The sequence below is a fragment of the Peromyscus maniculatus genome, chromosome X, assembly GCF_049852395.1.
Source record: "Peromyscus maniculatus bairdii isolate BWxNUB_F1_BW_parent chromosome X, HU_Pman_BW_mat_3.1, whole genome shotgun sequence".
In the NCBI taxonomy this organism is placed as follows: Eukaryota; Metazoa; Chordata; class Mammalia; order Rodentia; family Cricetidae; genus Peromyscus; species Peromyscus maniculatus.
In genome coordinates, this window is record NC_134875.1 from 47,214,899 (window position 1) to 47,241,872 (window position 26,974).

At 39.2% G+C, this 26,974-nt stretch overlaps 2 protein-coding genes across 4 annotated transcripts in view; one reads left to right on the forward strand and one right to left on the reverse strand.

The window, feature by feature from the left end:
• Trpc5 (transient receptor potential cation channel subfamily C member 5) overlaps positions 1 to 26,974 on the forward strand; it is a 260,467-nt gene that overhangs the window by 158,129 nt on the left and 75,364 nt on the right. The window contains exon 3 of the mRNA XM_015991865.3: positions 3,004 to 3,525. Coding sequence (XP_015847351.2) covers positions 3,004 to 3,525 — 522 coding nt within the window. The remainder of the gene's footprint in view (positions 1 to 3,003; positions 3,526 to 26,974) is intronic.
• Positions 6,790 to 25,315, reverse strand: Trpc5os (TRPC5 opposite strand). 3 transcript variants are annotated; one of them, XM_042268801.2, is made up of 4 exons: positions 24,985 to 25,315; positions 12,119 to 12,221; positions 11,714 to 11,803; positions 6,790 to 10,203 (listed from the first exon to the last, which is right to left on the reverse strand). In XM_042268801.2, exon 4 carries the CDS (start codon positions 9,945 to 9,947, stop codon positions 9,615 to 9,617), a length of 333 nt encoding a protein of 110 aa, XP_042124735.1. In that variant the 5' UTR covers positions 9,948 to 10,203; positions 11,714 to 11,803; positions 12,119 to 12,221; positions 24,985 to 25,315; the 3' UTR covers positions 6,790 to 9,614. The 3 variants fall into 3 exon arrangements, with proteins under 3 accessions (XP_042124735.1, XP_076417758.1, XP_042124734.1); XM_076561643.1 differs by lacking the exon at positions 24,985 to 25,315 and adding an exon at positions 20,330 to 20,915; XM_042268800.2 differs by lacking the exon at positions 24,985 to 25,315 and adding an exon at positions 18,602 to 18,754.

A 26,974-nucleotide genomic window follows, 5' to 3' on the forward strand; every position in this document is an offset into this window, starting at 1 on the left:
TGTGTTCATTGGCTCCTTTGTACTTATTTTATGTAAATTTTATTTTTTTGTGTGTGTATGTGTCTGAATATATGTGTCTTGTGTGAGTGTATATGCATGTGTGTGTACAACCACAGAGGGCAAAAGATGGCACTGGATCTTTGTAGCTGGAGTTACAGGTGGTTGTCAGTCACCCAACATGAATGTTAGGACCTGAACGCTAGCCCTCATGATTGAATGGCAAGTTGTGCTGACCACTGGGCCACTTGTGCGGTGCTCTTTTGTACTTCTTCTGAGAGCTGTCTGTTCAGCTAATTTGTCCATTTTTTTTGGTTGATTTATTATTTTGTCATGCCCAGGGGCCCACCTCCCAGTTGATCCTAGATTCTATCAAGTTGACAATTAACACTAATTCTCACAAGGCTGCAAAGAAGCATATTGTGAGATAGAGAACCATGTAAAGGAGCATCAGAAAAGTAGTTATCTCAGATGAAACCTCGAGCCTACAATATTTGAATAGGCAGTTGGGGGAAGACATGGTCATTACACTCTTTGGAAAAGTTTTCCTCTTTGGGCTCAAATAACCAAAAAACCAAGTGGAGTATCAGAATGCTCCTTATGGGAATCAAATAGCTCCAGAGAGCTTTTCCTATTTCAAGCATACAGTCTCCTATCAGCACCATGACATAAGTAGGGTTAAACAACAATCTTGTGTACTTCTGTGGGTCTTGGACAGGCCTGTCAGCACTGAAAAGAAGAAAAGGAAAGGAAAGGAGGCTGGAAAGTATAAAGAGCAAGGAAGGAGTGGGTGAGAGGACAAGCTGAGCAGCATGTTACAAAGCAGACTGTACCTCCACCCTCACCCAGAGAACACTGTCCAACAGGTCGACACCCACTCCACCTTCTCCTCACCATTTTAGAGAATGACAAAGATCGGAAAATGTCCCTACCTAGAGAGAGGACAGATTTTCCAGATCTGAGCTCTCTTCTTCCTGGGCAGACTATGACAAATTGCTCACTTGCCATCTCTCCCCACTCCACGGCTTTATGCCAGTTGTGTTTATGTTCATTTCCAGGCCCACTCAGACCTATTTCTTCCTAAGCCTGTAGGCTTATGTTAATTTCTGAGATGGTTCTTTCCTATGTCCAATTTATTTTATGAGTCAAGTTGTTCACTTTCCACTGTTTTGTTTGTAGCTTCTCTTTCCCAATGTTTCACAATGTTTACTCTCTTCTCTATCCTAGCAATTGATGACTGACAGCCTTCATAGGCCAATGCAAGTACTCAGTGAGGACAACAGATTTCTTGCTGTCTGTTCCCCTTAGCTTTCCTCTCCCCCTTTTCTGGCCACATCCCTGTATTAGAAATCCCTTGTATTAGAAATACAAGGTGAAATTTTTTTAAAAGGAGGTAAAAATGATGAAAACCAGTAATTCGTGCTTTTGTAAGGTCTCCAGTAACTGTAGATTGTTATTGTTGTTGTCTTTTAAAAAATAAAAAGAAAGTATTGATTAAAACAATATTTTTTCTATTTAATGAGATTCCCAACTGACCCTGTTCTTTTCTGCCCATTGAAAAGTGAGTTTTGACACTGTGCTCTTCTTTTCCTCAAATATAATAAGATCAATATTTCCCCCATCTGCTGGGATGCTACCCATGCTTCACACAGATTTCCCTTCCAAAAACCTTCCCCTCACTGTCCCTGTCCTCCTCCATCTTATAGGTTTCATGTGAGTCTAGTGAGCTCCCTAGTTTTCTGTTGTATTTTCATTTTTGAGTCAGAATTTCCTGTATCCTTAGTGTCCTTGAGATAGATAGATAGATAGATAGATAGATAGATAGATAGATAGATAGATAGATAGATAGATAGATAGAGAAAGATAGAGAGAGCCAAGAATATCCTTGAACTTCTGATGTTCCTGCCTTCCCATCCCCAAGCTGCTAAGATTACAGGTGTGCACAACCCTGTCCAGTTTATATGGTTCTTGGAATTGAAACCAAGGCCTTGTGCATGCTAGACAAACACTCTACTAACTCAACTGTGACTCCAGACCCTCTCACTTTCTTTATTGGACTGAAAACAGACTGAGTCCCTGAAGATTTATTTTCAAGTTGGAAGACTGCTTTAATTCATTGATCAGGTTCTATGCATTTCTCCAGGTGTGCTCCTGAATACATAATGAACTCTGCACCTTCTAGCTATAGATATTGTTTCCACAATACATCATACCCTAGACACAGCAGTTTTATCAAATACCCCCTTGTCATCAGCAATGCTGCCCCAAGCTTGGACTTCCTCATTTACAATATTACTTCTCCCTGACAATACCTAATTTTTTCTACCTTCCTGGACTTAGAAGAAATTGCATTAATCAGGTCTGCTCTTTAGTCTGCTAAAGTCCTGTATGCATACAAAGTCAATATCATTTGGAAGAGTCTTTTCTTTTGTCATTATGACTTTATTTAGTTGCATGGTCTTCAAAGTGATTGCTTGTCTTTGTTCTTTCAAGCCAATATTCCAGCTGTCTCAACAGCTCAATTAAAGCTAAACATATACCACCATGAACTGTTAGGGACTTTATGATCTGTGCAATTCAGCCAGAAGGCCAAGAACAACATCATCTACTTCTTTGTTTCCCTTATTCTGTTAGATAGAACTAGACATAAAATGGTAACATAATTTTAATTGCTGAGTTCCACAGTTGCACTACCTGGGCAGAATTTTGCTTCTACTACTGAAAACTACATAATCTTAGGTGTGTCCATTAACCAGGTGTGACCATTAGCCTCTCACAGCTTCGTCCCATGGGAAAAATATTTACCAACTAGGGTTGTTGTGAATATTAAATAAGTAAATGCAAGTGAAGTGCTTGGGGAAGTGCCACACAGCAGCCCACAAACATTACCTGTTTGGGTGAGAAGTCACAAGAGAATGGAAATTTCAGTTTGTGAATTAACAGTGGATGCTCCGTTGTGCTCCTAACTATAACCCTGACCCTCTGTGTTTGTCATTTCTTGTATAGGTTCCCACCCTGATGATGGACACCCAGTTCTCTGAGTTCACACCAGATATCACTCCCATTATGTTGGCCGCCCACACCAACAACTATGAAATCATCAAATTGCTTGTCCAAAAGCGGGTCACTATCCCACGGCCCCACCAAATCCGCTGCAACTGCGTAGAGTGTGTGTCCAGTTCGGAAGTAGACAGCCTGCGTCATTCAAGGTCCCGACTGAACATCTACAAAGCTCTGGCAAGCCCCTCACTCATTGCCTTATCAAGCGAGGACCCCATCCTCACTGCTTTCCGGCTGGGCTGGGAACTCAAGGAGCTAAGCAAGGTGGAAAATGAGTTTAAGGCTGAGTATGAGGAGCTCTCCCAGCAATGTAAGCTCTTTGCCAAGGACCTGCTGGACCAAGCTCGGAGCTCCCGAGAACTGGAGATCATCCTCAACCATCGAGACGACCACAGTGAAGAACTTGACCCACAGAAGTACCACGACCTGGCCAAGCTGAAGGTGGCAATCAAATATCACCAGAAAGAGGTAAGCTGAGATCATCTCTGAATCCTGGGGAAGCTTAATGCTCTCAGTGTCCACAGCATCAAAACAAGCCTCAGTATTTTTCTACCACTTAAGACTTCAAACATGTGTGGTTGGATAAGCCTTACGAACAGTTAGGCCCATTCATCTGCAGACAGCTTCTGTGTATTTCCTTTGTGACCAAAAAAGCAGTCACCTTATTTACAAGGAAAGCATTTTATCATTCAACAAATACTTGTCAAGTACTGTTCTTGGTGTTTGGAATACAGAGGATAAACAGTGATCCTCCTTGTTTGGGGATGTTTTACAAGTTTGAATTTAGTGTGTTTGGAGACAAAATTTGTCAAGATAATGATATTCAAAATTTATATTATAATGTGAATTCACTTGATCACTGATTATTTAACCGTTAAAAGCTCCCTTCATGTAAGATATTATGAAACAATACAGCTAATTTCTAGTTTGGACATAAATAAGTAAATGAAGCCTAACTTTATCTTCACCATATTACCTATGGGAAGTGAATTTAGCATTTTCATAGTAAACAAAATCCCCTAAATTTCTTGGAAATGGGACTAGAGAAATGGCTCAATGATGAAGAGCACTTGTTGCTCTTACAGAGGACCCAGGTTTGGTTCCCAGTGCCTATGTGGTAGCTCACAACCGTCTGTACCTCCAGTTCCAGAAGATCCAATGATTCTGACCTCTGTGGACACGAAACACAGTTGTGGTACATATTCATACATACAGGCAAAACACCCATACACACAAAATAAATAAGTAAATAAATAAATCTTTCAAAAACTTAAAAAAATCCTTAAAGGCATGTGGTTTATGTGTCTTAATAAGCGAAAGAAAAAGATGTATTGATTTTCTGTTTATTATTCTTATATTCATTTTCTTTTCCTTAGTTTTGGTGGTGATGGTGGTGGTAGTGGTCATAGTGGTGATGGTGGTGGTGGTGGTGGTGTGTGTGCATGCACATGTAAGCACACATTTGCAGTGTTTGAGACAGGGTCTCATGAAGGAAGCTCTTTGGACACCTGATCCTCTTCCCAAGTCCTGAGTTTACAGACATGTTCTACCACTCCTGGCTCAGTAGTTTCAGCAGTTCCTTTTTTGTTTTGTCTTGTTTTGTTGTTGTATTTTGGGTGTATGGGCATTTTTGAGACAGGCTTTCTCTGTGTAGCCTTGGCTTATCTTGGAACACACTCAATAGCCCAGGCTGGCCTTGAACCCACAGAGACCCTCTTGCCTCTGCTTCCTGAGTTCTGAGATTAAAGGGTGTGCTACCACTGCCCAGCCTAGACCTTATTTTTGTTTTGTCCCTTGTGTTTCTTCTTTTCCCCTTCTACACATTTAATAGTATTTTTATGTGTTCACATAATGCTCTGAGTTTGTGTATACCCAACTGTGATATATGATGTATACACATGTATTTAGAGGTGTAGCCACTCATTCATATACCCGGGTGGCAGAGAAGGACAATAGGTGTTCTACTCCATCACTGTCTGCTTTATACTCTTGAGACAGGGTCTTCCACTGAACTTCAAGTTAGGTGGGTGACCAAGAAACTCCTATAATCATCCTGCTTATCATAGCCTCCCCTCTATACACAGCAGTATGGTTACAGACATGTACAACCATACCCAGTGTTTTATATGGGTTTGTGAGATTTGCACTCAGGTCCTCATGCTTACAATCAAGTGTTCCTACATACTGAGCCACCTCTCCAGCCTAATTATTAATTTAAGTGGGTCCTATCCCATGATCTGATGGAACAAATTCAATCTAAGAGTCACGTGTTGAGAGCCAATAAACAATTTGGAGACATTTTTAAGAGATAACTTTACTAATAACCTTAAGACCCCCAAAGAAGGCTAGGGAAAGAATGGGCAAAAATCTCACAGGCCAAAGGCATTCAAAGAGCAACAGCCTCTACATAAGAATGAGATAATACTCAAAAAGGAAAAACTAGGTAACAGTCAGCTGGACATGGTAGTGCATGCCTGTAACTGCAGTTCCAATCTTTACTTGGTATGTCCACATTTCTCCCTTTAGGAAATGATCATTCGGTGGCTTTATGTTTAAGTGTGGACTTCTGTACTTTTTTAATTTTATTTGATATTGGACCATAGTTAGAAGACTATCTTGAATATGAGAGCAGATTCTGAACTTGATGTTTTGAACATCGTTAAAACTAAGAGTACTCTTGGAGTTGATGCATTTTGCATTATCAAATGGCCATGAGACTATAAGAGACAGAGACAGAATGTTATGACTTAAAGATGATATATTCCCCCCACAGGATCATGTTTTGAGTGCTTTGTCCCCAGCTCATGACATTATTTGAAGTATTGTAGAGCCTTTAGGCAATAGGGCTTGGGTAGTAGTTTACTAGGAGCAGGCCTTAGGAGGTTCTACTTACCACTTTTCCTGATCATGTCACTGCTTCTTGGTCCCCAGGAATTTGAGCACCCAACACCATAAACAGAGCTGCTCCTATCATCATGCCTTCCTTATTATGGTTTACTGCAACCCTCTGAAACCATGAGCCATGAGCCAATAGAAACCTTTCATCCCTTAAGATGTTTCTGCCATGTATTTTGAAACAGCAAAGAGAAAAGAAACCAGTACAGTATTGCCCTCAGGAATAAAATCTTAGCATAAAGTGGAAGATAATTCATTATTCCCTAAAGGGCTTTTTCACTGTAGCTTTTTCTCATAATTATTCCTACTAGGATTCAAATAGGCTCTTCAAAAGAATTTAATTTGGTGAAAAACTGTGCTTCAAAGAATTAAACAAAAGCCAATTCCAAATTATAATTTTTTACATAAAGTAGTAGAATGAGGAAACATTTGACTCTTAGTAACAGGTGCAAACTGTTGGATTGTCCTTTCATGTCAATTAAATCTCCAGGTATTTTCATATTGACATTTGTTGGTATGGAATGACTTATGAAATGTCACAATTTCATGTATTCTAGTCCACTGTCAGTTACATCAAACACTTTAAAAACTATTTTTTATTTGTTCCTTTTTACCATTAAAAGTAAGCAGAAAAAGTGTAATCCTCATTTTACAAATGATGAAGCACCATGTTCATTCACTTCTTAGAGATCATCTGACAAGTCAGAAGTAGACAGTCAGGCTCTTGGTACAACATTCTCATTGATTATATTCCATGACCTTCTGTTTAACAAAGTCCTTTTATGGCAGTTTGGTAGCCTAGAAATTTACTACTAGGTAATTTAAGGAGACTACAAGTTCTTTGGTTTGTAAATCAAAGTTTATTAGTTCAAAGCAAGCAGTTTGGAAAAGTAGTCAATAAAGATCATAAGCAATTATAACATAAGAACTTGAAAAAATCATTACATATAAGGATGCAGGTATATAGTTTCAGCAGCTTTCCTACTTTAGCTAAAGCATTGAGATTTGTACCGTCTACTTCAGTGCCATCTACCAGCCTATCTCTCTTGATTTTAACACCTTTAAATTTGTCTCAAAATATATAGCCTTGCTCCCTTTCTACTTCTCTATGCCATACAAAATCTGGTTTGGGCATTAACTTAAAAAGATCCAAAACACAGCTACTTGGATAATAGACCAGCCACTCACTCCACTCTCATGGAGGAGATTCAACATCTCAATAGGAGGCATCCAAAAAGCATATTATTAGTATTTCTCCTTTTAATGTAACTATCTACTTAATCTATATCACCTACTATCTAGCTACTTCTAGCACTATCTTAGGGTTGGCTAATTTTCATAAGGCACAGATAAACTAAAAACTCAGGAAGTAATCTCAAACAACTGTGTAACTCCAGCAATTTAAAATGTTCTCTCTATGGAAAATACCTTCCCCACTGGATCTTGTTCTTAAATACTTTTTCTGCTAAGCTTGCTCTTTATCACCTCTAACTCTATTTCTAATACTGTCCCATATAGCAAACATACTTGATACAACAGTCCGTTTCTTGAAATAGAGTAGCATCTTAATGGTTCCTAAATGTATATGATTATACAATCAAGGCAAATACTGAAATATGTATTTAGTTCTTAGGTGCCATTATATTTCCATCTTTCCAGGTGTTGCAGGTAAACAAGGGGCTAAACAGATCCACATATTACGAGCTTGCAGCATCTTCTTGTTCTGACATCTAAGAATCACACTGTCTATTTATTATTGTTCAGTCTTGTATAAGGCTTTGTCTTACTGCAAAGTCTAGAGTAGCCTTACAGGTTTCTCTTGTTATGGCCTGCTTGAGTTAATTGGTGCTTTATTAATCAATTGCGAATTTTTAGTCCATACTCTAGGGTTCTACTTGGATTGCTATCTACCCTTTAGTGTGTCAACGATGTTTGTAGAGCAACAAGTTTGCTCTTTCTCAGGTAAATTACTCACCAAATAAAATTTATAGTAGACTGATGGCCTCTCTCTGGATGTTTCTGGGGTTTATTCAGTTATTTATGATTTGAGTTTTATTTTGACAGAAAATTATACCCCATATCCGACAGTTGAAAATGTCTTGATGGCAATATATATTTCCCCTAGTTGTCCCTAGCCTAGCCTAGTAGATTATGTTTTCTAACTTTCCTACAATTCTTTTTATCATTATTTGTAAATATTTTATTAAATGTGAAAAGAATCCTAACTGTTTCACTAATTATTAGAATTATTCATTAACATTTCCTCCTGGCATAGAAAATTACACTATTTCTTCATCCTTTCTCCAATCTGTCTAGGTTAATTTTTCAGTGCATCACCTATTTGCTTCTTTGGCTGTACTTGCATACCTAGAATCTGTTTTATATTGGGAAAATAAGATTCAATTTTTTATTTAAAAAAAGGTATTGTAGCAATAGGCTTTAGAGTATACTGCCTACTATAATATGTAACTAACCCTGGTAACTGCATTTTAACATAATTTTCATTTATTCTACTTGTATGCTTGCCATGTAGCTGTCATGTTAGTTAGCTCTGAAATCATCTGTACTAAATGCCCTATTAATCTTTTTACCTATGACGTGCTTTAGGACTCTACATAAATTGTTAAGAAGCCCATACTGTATGTCCATGGAAGTAAAATGATTGTATGGCATAGGTTAGTATAATCAGTGAATTTCTTGCATATTTGCTCTCTGTTTCAGCATGAGGGTGCTAAAACTATTGTGTTTTACCCTTCTGACACATAGAAGATTACTGTGTCTCAACACAAGTCTACATCTTGCATATTTTACCTCTTAATAACAAATATTGCTAGGTTAATGTTGTAGCCATCCTACTACAATAAGCTTTCTATCTGTCTTAAACTCAGTTATACACAAGAAGATATGCACTGTCCACTTCCCCTTGTGGACCATAACCTCCAGGTCATGACATAAGAGTTTGACTTTCTGTTGACGAAGTCTTTGTTGGGCCTTGTCTTGCCATTCTAGAACTTCTTTCTTTCATTTCTGGTACAAGCTTCAGTTTCCATCAGAGAACAATATTGCAAAGAGTTTCAGTATGCATCAGCATTTGTGGAAGCAGTCTTTCATTGGCGTATCTTGGCCCCAGAATTCTCAAAGGTTTGTCCCCAGTAAAACTGGAAAACCATTCTATATATTTATTGTCTGGTAGATGTGGCACTTTCAGAATTATTTGCCTTACTCTGCCATAGAAATCTCTCTCTTTAATATGCAATGTCTCAACATTGTACTGTCCATGTGAAAATATTCACTGTAATACCCTGCTGGAGAATATTATCCTTAGAATTTCCATTTATGCCAGAATAGTGACATTGGGTGTTTGTATGTGGCAGAGTTCATCAGTTCTTCATTCTATTCTTAGGGAGATTCTTTTCTTTGCTATTATTTGATCTTATGAAGAATCCTAATAGTACAAGGAAAGGAAGAACTACATAACTAAAGTCATCCTTTGAATTAAAACTTAGAAAAAGATGGTTTTCCCAAGAAGAAATCAAGGCTTACCTATTCTATGTGTTTTTAATAATGAAACTATGCAGAACTAGAAGAAAACACTTATTGCTAAAGCCTAGAAAATAGAACGTATTTGAAATAGAAAAATGATGATCTCCACATGCTGAATCTTACTCACTTTCTGTATCATCCTTTATTGCAGGGAGTATCTCCTCATAGATGTCATTCACATCTATCATAGCTTCATCCATATCAAAGATTAGGTCTTCATCTCCTTTCACTGAAAGTATTGATTCTAAATCGCAAAGATCAGCAAGATCCGGCAAGGACTCTTCCCCAGGAGGAGGCACAACTGCTGCTGCCTCCTCCATCATACTATTCTGTTGTGCAAAAGCAGCTTGTTCCTGTGAGATAAAATGCAACAGCTCCTCCGCTATTCTTATTAACTGGGCTACGCAATCAATAAGGCCAGTAACTAGTGAAGGAATTGACACAGACTCCATGGTTTAAACCTCTTCTCAAGATATAAAATATTACTAAAAGCAAATGAGTTCTTGATAACAGTGGATCTTGTAGAGCAGATTAATGGTCCTTCTGTTGGCTTGGAGGAGAAATGAGGTAGTTGGTGTGATTATAATGGTGATCAAGTATGGAATGAGTCTAGTTGCTTAACCTCTCACAAAATGTCCGTACTAGTAGTGAATTACTATAATAATCACCACCAGATTGTCACATCCAAGACAACACAGCAAATCAGATCTAATAATGGAAAAAGACAAATACAAAGATCAGCATCCTTGACCTTTTATCCATACTGCAGATTATAGCTACAAGATCTCTAGCTACTGTTTTTCCTTTTTGAAAACCTATTCTTTGTATGTCTCATGATATTTTTGCTCAGGGATTTCAGAATAAAATCAGCATAGGTAGGTTGCATATCTCTCCTGAACATCTCCATTGAGAAAAGATACACCATCACTCAGTTTTTAACTATTTATATTAGCATCTTTGCCTCATTGCCATTTATATCTGGTGTTTTTAGTTATTAATTCATTAAAGTTTCCAATTGTCCTGCATCCTGGGGATAGTTGTTACTCTGCAATAAATTGTAAAAGCTCTTCATTTCTTCTTATTAATTAGGCTACACAATCAATAAGTTTACCAACTATTAGAGGAACTGACACTGATTCCACATCTCAGTGGACTTCTCAATAGATAAAATATTACTAAAAAGCTATGGCAAATGGTCTCTTGATGATAATGAATCCTGTTGAGCTGACAATGGTTACTTCATTGATTTAGATGAGAAATCAGAATGTTAATTTGATTATGATGGTGACCAATTATAGCATGAGGCCAGTGGTTCTACAAAACTGATGATATTTGAGGATTGTGTTAATTGCCAAACTTTATATAACTATTGACTATTGACACAGTAGGATACTAACCATAAATACAAAATAAGTGTTCTACTAACAGAGACATGTATTAATATAAATGGTATACTTAGTGAAAAAATTAGACATAAAAGAATATATATGGTATACTATTCAAATACAATTCTAGAAAATCTATGGTTAAAAAAATAAGAGAAATGAGAAGTAATTAAGAGAATCATACTCTCTAGGGTAGTGTTAATAGTTACATTCTACAGAGTTTTAGGTTATTTAAGAATATGAAACTGCTGAATCCCATTGATCACTAGTATGCTTTTCACTGTGTGTCACCCCTCCCAAAGTAACCAAACATAATCAATCCCCTGCCTAAAAAGTACATAGTAGATGAGATGGCATGCTCCTAATATTGTAATAAATTCTCAAATTTGTGGAAGGAAGGCCTATTACATATAAAGCACCAAGAAATCAACTTTACATTCTAGTGTTTAATATTACAATAAAATAACTATATGAAGTTATGAGTGGGAACATTGAGAATCATAGGTATTAACTATTTTACTTATGACCAGCCATATGGTGCAGAATAGAAGTCAGCCTAGAACTAACTTCCAAACACCTATGTCAAATTTTATGGGTCCAGAGCTGACATCTCATTCTCCTAAATAGGAATAGAACTGAGAATGTTCCTTACACTTGATATCCCTAGAAACTGGCTAAATTGTTAATTAAATGTGTCTAACACAAACTGATGGAGAGAAGTGGATCAGTCTTCTATGGGATCCATGCCATTATCAATTGTTTCATGGAGGTTCAGAGATGTGTCCATTTGCTCCCCCTCCTCTGATGTGCTGAATTTATCTAAAGCTACTCACCTGTAATAGAGCCAAGATGAACAAAAGGGTTGCAGCTGTGCCTAGAAAATGATTTCTGGAGCTCTGCTTTCAAATAGGCTGCAGATGATCCTGCAACAACCAAAAAAATATAATTCATACACACAGAGAAAAGAAAAAGGAGATAAATTACAAAATCAGTAGGTTTAAGGATATCAGAAAGGGGTGTAAATAAAGCAAAATGCAAAGAGACCTTCCTAATGTGATCTGATGGTAGCATGCATTTTCTGTGGCATTTGCTAATTCTGGGCACAGGTTGACAATAAAGCTAGTCCAAAGGTAGAAGGACTCTACCAGGGAATGAGAAATGCCAGCATAGCTGTTAGAAACTGTAGGAGATTAACAGTGGAATGGAAACTTGAGGTATGCAGGGCCAGTTTTTCTTACCTGAAATTGGTTGAGGTCCAGGCTGACCTGGAGGCTGGAAGTTCTCACAACAGGGATGGGTATTGCCACAAACACACTGCTGGTCTCCTCCTCAAAAAGACACCTAGATTTTGAGGTTAGAGAGACATAGAAGAGGCCAATGAATTAATAAGCTCAATACTACTTATGAAGGCCACTTTGAGCAAAATTACATATAAGCATATATAAAGAACCGGAACTCATATGGAACAAGACTAGAAGATGTATACTACCAGATATCAAACCTAAAGCATATGAAGGCAAATGTTGCACATTCTCTCTCATATGTGGAGGCTAAAATTTGTCAATGTGAGTGAAGAATACTGACTACTAGAAACTTGGAAGGGCCACATGGAAGGAGGATAAAGGGAAGTTTTATAATGGGTACCAAAATGAAGTTAAATAGGAGGACTATGTTCTGGATTTCTATGACACAGTAGGTTCACAATAACAAACCATATATTTTCGTAGTAACTAGAAGATAGGAACTCAAAGATGCCAATCTTAAAGAAAGACATGTTAATTACCCTGATTCTATTAGTGCATATTGTATGCAATTACAGAAATACTATGCCATATACCATGAATATGTGTATTACATGTTAACATAAATAAAAAATTTAAAATATCAAGGCTAAATTTATGGCTACAGACATAGTACTGATATGCAGACAGACAAACCAATGGAACCATGATGGTGATCATACATCAAATACTAAAAACTAATATGAAATAGATAGTAGACTTAAACCTGAAAGATAAAGCAAATATGTAGCTCAAACCAAAAGAGAAAACCTTCATGATCTTAGAAAAGCAAAGATTTACCACATATTCCCCCAAATTAGTTAATTATTATTTTCATTAAAATAGGAGCTTTTATCTATTAAAAGATACCTTGAGAGTAAAAAGATCAATAATAGAATAGGAAAATATTCAGAAAGTATTCCCAATAGAAGGTTTATACCTACCCACTCTATGCATATATTTTAAACTCCTATAAATCAATAAGAACAAGACAATGCAAATGTCAAAAAAAGACAAAAGAAATTAACTACTATTTCAGAGAAGAGGCTATCTATACTACAAGTACACAAATAGGCATTTATCACTATTACTCATCAGAGAAATGCAAATCCAGTCCACACTGAGATATATCAAACCCCACCAGAACAGGTATATCAGAAAGGACAGATATACTAAACAGATATAATAAGAAACAGAACAATGGATCCACTGGAACTCACATACATTGCAGGTGAAAGTACTGGCTCATACAACTACTTTGGAAAATACTGGACAGTATCTACTAAAGCCAAGTCTATCTCGATCTCATGAAGCTGTAGTTTTACTAGTAAGTACATATCCAAATTACAGAGTGTGAACATCTACTAGAATACATGTAAAAGAATGTCAACAGAAACCAGAAGTTTGAAAGTGTATTATATACCCCATCATCCCATTTAGATGAAATTTAGGACAATGATGAGTGTCATCAGTATTGTTTGACCAGCCTGTCATTAACGCTAAGGAAATGAAGTGGAAACATTCAGGGAGGGCTCCCTTTGCCTAGTGTAGATCTCTACTTCATGTCAATGCAAAGGCAAGAGGTCCTGATTGCCAGACAGTTTCTAATTGATGGAATGTGACATAATCTGCCTCTCATAAGCAGCTGAGAGAGCTAGATTACAGGTGATGCTATCTAACTGATAGCTTGACTCTTTGCATCTGTCTCACGTTTTGTCAACATGACTAACAAAAACCCACCACTTTCTTCTAATTGAAAGTCTTAGCCTGTTATTTGGCACTGCTTCCAACTAGAAATCTGGCAATAAGTATCTAACAGTGGGACAGAAAGGGAGCAAAGGAATCCAAAGCCACTGGGCCCGTGTTTATAGTCGATAAGCTTCCCTGCACCAGGCAAGGTGAATTGCTTCATATCCAAAGGGAACAGAGGCAGTTATATGGGAGTGATTAAATGTGCCTTTGGTGAGTACAGGTGCCAGTTCCGTATTCACAAAGAGGATTTTTTTTTTTTTATTGTGCTCCCTTCTGTAGTGCTGCAGTGCCATTTGGATACAAGCATTTCATTTAAATGTTTAAACAAACAACATGTGTGTTAATGGTTCCTCAGCTGGTGCTAGGATTACCCCCCCTCCCACCGCTGCCGCCGCCGCCGCCACTGCCACCGCCGTCGCCCTCTCGGCTGGGATTTTTATCTCAAGTCCATGCAGGTTTTGTGCAACACAAACTGCACTCAGTAGGGAAAGAAGGAAAGTAAATAAATAGTCTCAAAGTTGGATGGGAAAGGAGGAGAGGCTTTTGAATGTGGTGAGGGGGGCAGTCAAGAGGGTAAATATGTTCAAAATACATTGTATGAAATTCTCAAAGAATGAATAAGAAATTAAAAAAAACCACTTCTAGACATGTATAACTTCTCTTTGCCCTCTCCACCTCCAGGGAAACATCGAAAAGGACTATCCCATCATTTTTATATAGTAGGAGAATCTCTAGGGAGATACAATGAAAATTATCAACAAGACTTACCCTTATACCTATTTTTTGACTTTTTGTCTTTCACATCATGCCTCCCGATCCCACCCATCCCCCCCCAAAAAAAAAAACAAGATAAAATGTAAGAGAAAAGGGAGGAGGAAGAAGCGGAAATTCTTGTCTTGGAAGCTGCAGTGTGACACAGTGAGTCACTCGGTAAATCCCTTTATCCATACATTTTTACAAGGAGGCATTCATCGCAAAGAATCATTGGTCTGGGGTGAGGCCCCTGGGCTCTGCTACACTATCAATGCTGGGACCTCGCTGGGGCTCTTCCTGGACATCCCGTTGCTGTCCTGCACCACTGACACTTATTTTTTAAAGTTAGAAATTGTTGCCTTTACAAAAATCGCACACAATAAGGCATTTGCCTGCTATTTGAAACGTCCATGGACCATCTTTAATTTATTAAGAAAGAGGGAAAGAAGTGTGCAGCTGAAGAGCTAGACATGGCCCCTTCTTGAAAAATACATGAAAAATTCAAAACAAACCAAGACAAGGGAGAGTAGAATGCCCTTATAGTCAATTTAAAGCAAGTTCTTCTGACTTTCTCTCCTCCTCTTTCTGATATGTTCATTGCTGAAGAGATGGTCTTCGACTCTCGCTTACCCTTCAGAAAAACTACTTCATCAGTGCTGAGGAATGATATTTTGAAAATGCCTCTTAGTTATTTTCTTAGGCACACAGTTTTTCAGAATGCTATCCAACCATGGGGTCAGCTACCCTATCTTGGCTTGGGGGGACATAAACAGGCTTGTCCCTGAAGCTTAGCTGCTACAAGAGTCTCCCAGAGAGCCCAGAAAAAGATGTTAACACTTTCAGAAAGAGTAGCAAGTGCAGAAGAAAAGCTGAAAATGGGGGGAAGGAAAAACATAACTGAGGGTGATAGGAAAAAAAGGTTCTGTTCCTAATTTTCCCCTCAGATTTCTGAGAGGAAAAAGAAAAGTTGGAGGGGAGGGCAGGGTTGATGGGAAAAAATAGTCTCTTTAGGAGAAACACCAAAATGATGGTAGTGACTAAGAGGGTTATATATTGTAACAAACAGACTTATATTTTCATTATAACTTTACTAATAACATTTCTAAGCTACTTTTGCCTTAATTTCCTTACCTGTAGAAAAGGGATAGCAGGGTAATTGCATGAGTTATTTCATGAATGAGTTTAAAATGGTTCCCAGTTTATTAAGTGCTTTATAAATGCTAGCTGTATAGTTGTGCTAGGGGAATTCCGGGATCCAGGAAGTAATGTGTGGGGCATCCTGGCTGGTACTAGTGGCCCATTAAAGTAACAAGAGGAAGAAACACAATACCTCTTACCCTTACCATCCTGGTCTGGGGTTTGTTCTGAGCTTCAAGTGCAAGACTGAGCCCTGGAGTTCTGGCCAACTTAGTGATACTTTGTCTCAAAATGAAAAACAAAAAGAGGGCATATGGGTAGGGCTCAGTGGCAGCATGTTACCTAAACATAAAAACATAAGCCTCACCGGGCGGTGGTGACACACGCCTTTGATCCCAGCACTCGGGAGGCAGAGGCAGGCGGATTTCTGTGAGTTCGAGGCCAGCCTGGGCTACAGAGTGAGTTCCAGGAAAGGAGCAAAGCTACACAGAGGAAACCCTTCTGGAAACCGTATCCTCAAGCACATTCACCAAACCTACAAGAGTCCTATCTGACAAAGATTCTTATTGCACAACTGAGGGAGTGGAAACCAAACTTCTTTCACATCACATCTCATTGGATCTTCAAATTACTGGGAAGTTGATAGGGGAGCATGGGCTATATCTCCACTATGTATTTATGAAAATCAAAATCCCCACAAGCCAAATGGTCCATGGTGCATGGCTGGAAAGGGCTATAAACTAGAACCTGATTTGCTGCTCTTTCCATAGCTTCCAATAATATACTGCAAAGTCCCTAATCCTTGAGGAAAAGTCCTCCAAATTCCTTGTTAGGACAGATTACATACCTTGAGTATGTTTCAAAATCTAATAATGCATTCCACTAATATCTGGGAATCAAACCATAAAATCATCTATAGACCCTATAAGGAGAACTGCCAAGTGACTATCAGAGACTAGAATTTCCATTGTCACTCTTTCCAAGAAAGAAAATATGATTTGAGTATCCAGGCTATTCAGTGGAATGAGTCAATTGTTTCTTCCAAGCCACTCTGCCTTCCCTTCGCATGATACATTACATCAAACAGTTCTCTACAGGAACATAATAACACAAATAAGAAAATTATAGTACAACTAAGTAACTGTGACCTAAAGTAAATCCCAACGGCCTCTTCCACTGTGCCACTAATTGCTCATGTTGAAAGCTTTTCCCATTGCCACTGCCACACAAGAAGAGTGGAAACTGTCCTTTGCAATGCATCACTAAAGGGGAAACTGGTATTTACTTGGCAGGGGGAGAACAGGATACTTCATGCTTGGCATACTGCTACCATTGGCATCGAATCCAGAAGCTGCTGCATTCTGCAGGGGTGGCAACTATTTTGTCCTCAGGATAACATAGTGGCAGATACAGCTATATTTATGTACAGACTTTTTAATAGAAATGCCTGTCACCCCTGGTAAGCTCACAGGAGGTGACAGAAATGGCACAGCCAGGAAAAGGCAAGCCAAGTCTTTAGTGCCTTCTCGCAGCTAAATCCATAGAAGAAGGCCAGGATCTTTTTCTTGGGTCCCAGAACATTACTATACAGGGAGGTATACAGTAACTGTCCCACGAATTACTGAACTAGGCCAGCTTTGTCTTCTGTGTCCCTTCCCAAACCACAGTAAATCAAATGGCTGAAAGTTCAGTCTACTGCCATGTCAGTTGTGATGTCCATTGTGAAACAGCGAAGTTCCATATATAAACCTCACACTGAGGTTAAAAGTGTCAATATAAACACAAACTGATGAATGCTTGATAGACTTCTAATAATACAGAGATAGAAACATCATTGAGCCATGCATGCATGACTATCTCAGTCCCACAGGCATGGACAGAAATATTTGACACTGGGGAAGAAGGACGGGTGGAGAAAGGAGACATTGTTTTTAAGGAATACGGACACTGTAGACAGAGAGACTTAGGTTCAAACCTAAATGTTTCCTTAACAGTTTGCTTAAGTTTACCATGACTCTCAGTCCTTATCAGAAATAAATATGATGATAACACTTTGGGCAATTACAATCCTTTTAATTTAGACAATCTTTAATTGTGGGGAGACAGCCTAACAATTTAGGTAAAACATGCAAGTGTGTGATCTCAGTTCAGATACAGACTTAAACGTTTTCTCTCTGACATTCGTTGAGGAAAGAACTAAGTTTCTGTAAACCTGTGTTTTGTCTTCTATATACTGAAGATGGTGAGGACACCATCAAGTGAGATAATTTTTGAGAGATCTTTTGTAAGTTAGGAAGTTCAAGGCAAAAATAAAAACAAACTCAATCTGGTTTTCCAGGGATTAAAGCTTTTACAGGACTCGAGATTCTTGTCATTTAATGAAGAAAGTCTTGAGCAATCTGGAATAATTTCAACACTTTAGTCTTCCCTAGACCTTAACGTGACTGAGACTGTGGATAGGATGTAATTGGCCTTAATAGGTCCTAGTTTTACCTTACCTTGTCCCTGAGTAGGCCTTTACTATTCTTGGACTCTTGCTAGACCTTAACTAGCCTCTAATTAGAATTTAACTAAGATTAGCTCTTGGCAAATAAAACAAAATAAAATAAAACAAAACAAAAGAAAAAGAAAAAGAAAAAGAAACCACTACGCAGGCTCAAACATTCTGTATCTGAAATTAGATTCTAAATAGGCTGTCTCTCTCTGGTTCGTATCCTGGCAAGATGTTAAGAATACTATGAATAGATGTTAACCAGGCATAACCTATGACTAGGCTAACTGGGTTCTATTAGGACTTACCTTGGCTTGGCTTAGCTACCCCTTAACTTCACTAGGCCTGGAAAGGAACTCCCATAGAGTAATAAGTAGTTAAAGCTGTAAAGGGCCTTGAGGGGGGCAACCTGGGAGGAATAATACAGAAATTGACTATAGAAAAGCCCTTTGTGTGGAGAAGCCATGACCTCAGAATGGGTTGGTCTGACATAGGCATAAGAACTCCGTAAGGACTCTATGGTTGGTTATTACACCAGTCATTGTGATGGTACAGGTTAACAGAGTTCAGATTCTAAGCCCCTGGGCCCCCCACACGGCCCTTGAACCGATCTGTAAACAGGAAAAAGCCAGCTAATTCTGTCCCAATACACCCCTTCTCGAAATGCTGGCTATAGTAAACGCCAGCCATGAGCTACTCTGCCTAACAGACCCATCTCTAGGTCAGGACTGCTGTGTATGATTGTGTGCAGGACAGGCTGCCTATACTGAAATAGGAATGACTTACCAAAGTCCGACTAACAACACAAATGGGACATGTTTAACAGGACAGCCTGTTCGAGTCGTAGGAGAAGCCCAATCTGTGGAAAATGAAAAGGGCTTGGGCAGTGGTGGTGCACGCCTTTAATTCCAGCACTCAGGAGGCAGAGCCAGGTGAATCTCTGTGAGTTGAAGGCCAGCCTGGTCTGCAGAGAGAGTTCCAGAGAAGCCAGGGCTACACAGAGAAACCCTATCTCGAAAAAACTAAACAAGCAAACAAATGGCTGTACCAGACTGGTTAACAGAGCAGAAGCTCCTGATTGTACACACTTTTTGACTCCTAGAATATTTACATCTGCTCTGCATAAGACAGTTGCAGGCAGCTAATTCTTGGCCCCTGACTTAGATGTGTTCCCAGGAAGCAAGGTTCAGCGATGCTTACATCCCTTAGATTCAAACAGTAAGAGAACTCCTCCTGTACTTCTATCTGTCCTGCTGGGAATGGCTCTGACAAGGTCCATGACCCCCCGTGCTGCTGCAATAGGCATCCATCAAGTGTAACATCAGCTTTCTACTCAGACCAAAGAAGATTTACCTATTGTTCAGAAAAAGCATAGTCACTGTTCAAAACTGGATAGATTTGCTGACAGCAGTGACCCTCCAACACTGTAGAGGATTAGATTTGATTACCACCGCTGAAAAGGGAGGCATATGCATGGTTTTAAATGAGGACCATGGTTTTTAACATGGTGACCCTGGCTGGCTCCGCTAATAGGGCCTCTTATAAGAATAATGCTAGAATGTCTATTAGGACCATGCATCTTGAACACCCTTTCCAGCCAGGTTCATCAGAACTAGAATGAAAGCAAAAACAAAAAAACAAAGCAAAATTAAAAAAAAAAAAACTACAAATAATACATCAGGAGTACCAACCCATTTCTTCAAGATAGATTCATAAGGCTTTATGAAGCCGCGGAGACGGAAATGAAGTAGAATAAGGCAGAAAAGACCAATTATTGGATTTACTTAAAGCACTATTTGTACTGCTTATTTGCAAGCATGATTTCACTTGCTACCTAGAACAGAATGACCTGAAGAAATAGCTGAAACAATGAGTTGCCGCCCTTAACAACCTGGCCACAACAGCTTACACCTGTCAGCTTGAAAATTTGCCCTTAAAAACAAGAGGCTGACCGCCACGTCAGCTTCTGTAAAATAGCAACTGCGTCCTCTCCCCATCTTGTGGCTTTAGAAAATAAAATAAGAACGCAAACAGACCTGGCACGGAAGCTGTTCTGGAACTATCCTGGCTTCAGTTCACCGGTGAAGACAGCTCCTCTCTTCCACTGCCATTGGTGTCGGAGTGCTTATTCCAGAGAGATTCCCGCAACACCTTCCCTAGATTTATAGCCCAGCTGGGGCCTAAGAAGGTTTTCACAAGATCTCAACTGAGATTTAGACCTGGGTGGGATTCAAGTGGGTTTTGAATAGGTCTAAACTATGTTTACATCCTAGTCAAACTTTAATAGGGCTGGCCAGAGCTTTAAATGTCTTAGGTTCTGATTAGAACAAAACTGAATGCTGATTAAGCTTCAGCTGAGCCTGACCAGACCTTAACAGAACCTATGATGCTTTTACTGGACTTTGGCACTGACTAGACCCTCAGGGGCCTGAGTAGGCCTTAACTTACTTAACTAGCTCTTGAAATAGTTTTAGATTCTTTCTATATTCTAGCAAGACTGTGACAAGGCTTCATTTAAACTGAGATTCTGACTAGACTTTAGCTTCAGTCCCTACGGAGGTAGTAACCGGGTTTTGGCCCTGGCTAGGCTTTAACTGGACTGTTGAGGTTTTAGTTGGGCAGGAATAATGTTACAATTTAACCATAACTCAGAGAGACCTTTATCAAGATGGATAATCTTGAAGTAATCTTAAGCTTTGGGTGTACCTTAAAAAAAGATTTGTATAGGACTTAACTGTGTTCTGACTATGTCTTCATGATAGGAATGGGTGTGGGCCCTGCCATAAATAGTTTCTGTTTAAAACTTAAGATTTGGTCTTTTTTTTTTTTTTTTTTGGTTTTTCAAGACATGGTTTCTCTGTGTAGCTTTGCGCCTTTCCTGGAACTCACTTGGTAGCCCAGGCTGGCCTCGAACTCACAGAGATCCGCCTGCCTCTGCCTCCCGAGTGCTGGGATTGAAGGCGTGCGCCACCGCCGCCACCACCGCCCGGCTTAAGATTTGGTCTTTAACCAGTCTCCAATTATGCAAGCACTACTAGGATTTGACTGTACATAAACTAAATGTAGGCCAAAAATAATTCTTCAGCAAGTTCCTGGGCTGGAACTAAACTAGACATTTGTTTGGAGCTACCCAAGACTCAACTACACTAAAATTTGACAAAATAAATTTTAATACTTAAATAATTTGAGTCTTAAACCAAACTAGTTTGCTTTTAACTAGAACAAGGCTTTGACTACACCCTATTAGGGCTTTGACAGATTTCAACTGTGCTGGGGCCCTGCTAATTATACCATGACTATGTTGCAAGGATATTTAGGGTCTCAAATGTGCCTTAGTGGCATTGACAAGATTTTAGCCAAGCTAACCAGTACTTAAGTAAGCAAATGTTCTGCCTAGTTCTTAACTGAGGTGACTAGGCCTGATCCCCGTTTGGTCTCTCAGTGGGCCTTAACTGGGCTCTGACCAGACTTAACCTGAGCTCAGTCATTAGCTAGGCTTTAAGTAAAATGTTAAGTAAAATCTAACATTTAAATATACTGAGGAATTAACTAGACTTAGCTACACCTACACCTTGGTTAAGTCTAAAGAAAGTTCAATAATACTATGTGATTTCTATGACTTTCATAGGACATAATTCAGTTCAACCTAGAAATTAACTAGGCTTAGGCTTTGGTGAGGGCTTATCTTGGCTCTGACTTATACTAAAGAGAGTTTAGGTCCTGCTTTTGTTATAACTGGCATCGAATTATGTTTAAACTAGGCTGAAATATCAGCTAGGTTCTAAAGGAGGCCTCTAATTGACACTTGAACATTTATAAATTTGTAACTCTTTAATTATACTATGAATAACACTTGATAGGTTTACTCCCTGGGAGAGAGTTTGTCTCAGCTCTTGCTAAACCTAATTAGCCTTATATACTCAAAAGAGCTTATGTCCGTTCTAACTAAACCTGAACCACTTATGTTTTAACAGAATTTAAAACAGTATTAGATCCTGGGAAGATCTGAACTAGGCTCCAACTAGGACCAAATGAAACCTTTACAACAGCTAGGTCCTAAACGTGCTCTTACCAACCCTTAACTAGTCTTAGTCTCTGCCAAGACAAAAGTTAGACTTAATTATATCTGAATGAGGCTGAAGCCCAAGCTATGTCTTAACTAAGATATTCATAAACCTGAACCAAGCTTATTTTCTGCATAGAGTTTAGCCAGTCTCTCTCTATACCTAAATAAGGCTTAGACCAAGGCCAGGGCTTAACTGTGATCTATAACCTTAGCTAGACATTCTTTTGGGCTCTGATCAACAATACTTACATAGGCTTAGGCCCTGCCTAGACTTCAATGAGATTTTATTATATATAGTCTGAGGCCTTTGCTGACTCTTAGCCATATCTAATAGAACTAAACAATGTTTATATCATTGCTAGGGGTTAAGTACTCTGTCCCTCAGACTTAATTAATCTTAGGCCCTAACTAGGATTTTCATGGACTCATTTGAATTTAGCTATGCTTCCAGCATGGCTAGAAGCAATGAGGCTCTTACTAGACCCAACATAGTCTTAGAGTCTAATTAGAGTTTAACCATGCTTATGACATTGCAAGGATTCAGCTGTACTTTGAGTGGAACCAGGATTGGACCCTGATGAGAGCTCAGCTAGAGTCTGAATGAAGCTAAAATCGACTTAGATATTAGCTAGAGTTTAGCTGGGCTCTGACCAGCCTGAATTAGGCATAAGCCCTGACTAGTGCTTAACAGGAATCTTACTAACAGCAATGATAAGCTTTGTTAATACTTACAAAAGCCTAAGCTTGGTTAAGATGTAATCAAGTCTGATTGAATTCTAGGCATGACCTGGACCTAGAATTAGAGTATTAGAGTCCATTTAATGTCAAGGTAATGCATAAGTCTAGTTTAGGTCTATCCAGAGCTCTATTAAGCCTTAAGACTAGTTAAGGTCTGCAAAGAATGCCCAAGCTTTACTAGGATATAATAAAGTCAGTGGCTGGAGTGACAGCTTGAGCTTAAGATTCTTTTGTGCTCTTAGAGAGGACCCAATTTGGGTTCCTAGAATCCACATCAGATGGCTCACAACTGCCTGTAACTTTAGCTGCAGGAGATACAATGGCATTTTCTGGCCTCTGCATACATGTGCACATGCCTACACACACACACACACACACACACACACACACACACACACACACACACACACACACACTTAAAAATATAAAACAAATACTATCAAAAATATGGTAGTGGTATCAACAATATTCCCAGCTACACCTTAACTAGACTCTATTATATCTTAATCAACTTGGGTCTTAGCCAAGTCTTAACTAAGCTATGACTATGTTTATGGACTTGCTGAGATTTAACTACATGACAGTCAGAGATTTATCACATTAAGACTCTAGCAAGGACTTACCTGGACAGTTAACAGGCACTGGCTAAGACTTCCCTAGTATTGGCACTGAATAGCTCTAAACCAATCTTAAAACCTAAACTCTAAAATTTACTTTTTTCAGGCTTTACTTGCTTTTTGAGACAGGGTTTTAGTATGTAGCCCGGGCTGAACAAGAGCTCACTGTGTAGATCAGGTGCAAATTCAGATCTATCCGTTCTGCTTCTGCCTCTCCCTCAGCCTCCTCAGTACTGAGATTAAAGTCAAAGGCCATCTTTTGTTGTTTTTGTTGTTGTTATTTTTGTGGGGGGTGTCAGAATTCCACTATGTAGCCCTGGCTGGACTAGACCAGGCTCAAAAACTCACAAAAAAAAAAAAAAAACTGCCTGTCTGTGCCTCCTCCTGTCTGTGCCTCCTGCATGCTCAGATTGAAGGCACATGCCACTGCCCCTGCTCAGGTTTTTTGTTTTATTTTTGTTTGTCCATTTGGGAAAGGGGTTCATTATGTAGCCCTTTCTAGACTAGAATTCACTACTTAAACAAGACTCAAACACAGATCTGCCTGTCCCTGCCCCTGCCCCAAGCGCTGAGATTAAAGGCATGTGTCCCCCGCCCCTCTTTGCGGTACTGGAGATGGAACTCGGAGTCTTATATATGTTAGGCAGATAATTTACCACTGAACTAACACTTGAGAACTTCTTTGTTTTTGAGATAGGATCTTGCTATATAGCCCTGGCTGGCGGGTTCTTGCTATGTATCCTAGATGGGACTCCAGCAGTCTTACCCTGTCAGCCTCCCAGGGGCTGGAATTGCAGAAGTATGTGAAACCACACCTGGCTAAACAGTTTTTAACTAAATATATATCTTGACTACAGATTAATAATATTTAAATATATTTTAATTACACTGACATTCCAGCTTCACCCTATGACCTTTTAAAATCTTAACTATATTTTAGAACCCATTTAGAACTAAACTAGGCAACTAAACTTCAAACTGTGATATCTACACCTTAAGTACAGTTTGACTTTATTCTTAAGTAGGCTAAATAGACCTTAATTAGGTTTAAGTACTTTGAGTTCCCAAGTTTGAGAACTCTCCTTAATTCAAGTCTGCTTAGGCTTTGACTAACTTGCAATCACTTTTCAGTAAAAATAAATTCAGTTCCACACTTCTTCTAGCCCTGAACTCCCATAATTTTTTATCTGCTTTTACCTTCACAAGTCTGCAGTTTCAGGCTGCTCTCTGAATCCTAGAAAAGCCAAGAAGAATATAACCCCCATCTTACCCGACTGCCGCAGGAAAGAAGACTGCATCCAGCTCCACTGCACCCAGCCATGGTTGTAGTGCGGCACAGGAAACAGTTATGGTTACGATATCCCTCAAGAAACCAAGGGATGTGTTTCCTTTGCGACACTCAACCTGGAAGTATATTTTTGTCCTGTCCAGTCACGGGGTCTGTACTTCTTCAAAGGCACTTATACTTTGTAATAACTTTGTAACAGATATGGAAGGAAATGTTCCCATGAACACAGGACTTAGCTACAGCTTGGATGTCATAGTTAAGAAGGAAGATAACTGATAAACTAGAATTGCAGTAAAGGGGTTTCTGTACTTTTTACAAGACTAAGCTCTAGGATTTGTGAATCCTATGAACCCTGTGAAGTTAGCGTATCAGTCCCACTGTAAGGAAGTGGGCGGTCTGATGTGTACAGCCTTGGCTTATTATAGGATATTGAAGTTTTTTGTTGATCTCGAAGGAACAAGATGATAAAAACCAGACCAGAGCATGAGCAGTCATCCATATCTAATGGTTTCATGGATTCTTAGTGATAAAAGACTGATAATTTGCTCCAAATCCCCACTGTACTATTTGGTTTAGGAGTGTTTTTCTGTATTTACTTTTTAGGTAAACACATGTTTTCTCTCATGAATCTCTTTAGCTGTTGACTGATTTATTGGACTTTAGCACAGAGCAGTTAGGAAGATTCACAAGGAAACAACAAGGAATTTGTAAAGCCTGCAAAATGTGATGCAACGGGACAGGAGATCTGGGTTTTTTTTCTAGTCCTTGTCCCAACACAGCTCAGTTTGTTTGCATTCATTCTCTGTGGCCATAGCAAAGAAACACCTTTCAAAAACCACAGGCCCCCATCAAGATGACATATTAAAGTCTCAGGGACACATTTCAGAGCCCCCTTCTCCTTCATTCTTTTTTCCCCTTTCTGCAATGTTCCTATTTCAGGTTCAACCAGATGAATGAGTACCAAGGTCTCTAGGTTCTCTGTATATTTTTTTCTACAACTTTTCTTCTATGTGGTTTGGTAAAGCCTCTGTATACATTGCTTTGTTTTTATGGTTCTTTGTTTTTTGTTTGTTTGCTTGCTTGTTTGTTTGTTTGGTTGGTTGGTTGGTTGGTTAGTTGGTTGGTTTGGCTCTGGCTGCCTTGGAATTCACTCTGTAGACAGGCAGGTATTGAACTCAGAGATCCACCTTCCTCTGCCTCCCCAGTGCTTTTACATTTTTTAAGACAAGGTCTCATGTAGCTCAAGCTGGCTTCAAATTTACTATGTAGCTGAAGATACTCTTGAACTCTACATCTTCCTGTCCCAGACTGATTTTTATGGTTATAGGACTATGCCATCTTTCTGAGCTATAGAATATTATTTTCTTGGCGGGGCAGTGGTGGCTCACGCCTTTAATCCCAGCACTTGGGAGGCAGAGCCAAGTGGATCTCTGTAAGTTCGAGGCCAGCCTGGGCTACCAAGTGAGTTCCAGGAAAGGCGCAAAGCTACAGAGAGAAACCCTGTCTCGAAAAATAAAATAAAATAAGAATATTATTTTCTTAATCACAACAACCTGTCACCAATCCTCAGTATCAACCCCCGCAGTTACTAATATGACACACTGTCATATTCTAATACATTGTTCTCTTTGTTGTTTGTGGTGCTGGGGATTAAACCCAAAGCCCCAAAACGTAGGATAGCACTCTAGCCCAAGCTATATTTTCAGGCACCAAACTATTTCGATTTCTTCTGCCACAGTATCAGATTTATTTTTTTTTTTTTTTTTTTTCGAGACAGGGTTTCTCTGTGTAGCTTTGCGCCTTTTCCTGGAACTCACTTGGTAGCCCAGGCTGGCCTCGAACTCATGGAGATCCGCCTGCCTCTGCCTCCCGAGTGCTGGGATTAAAGGCGTGCGCCACCACCGCCCGGCCAGATTTATTTTTTTAATTAGTTTTTTTAAGTCAATATACAAAGTGATGGGTTCCATTATGC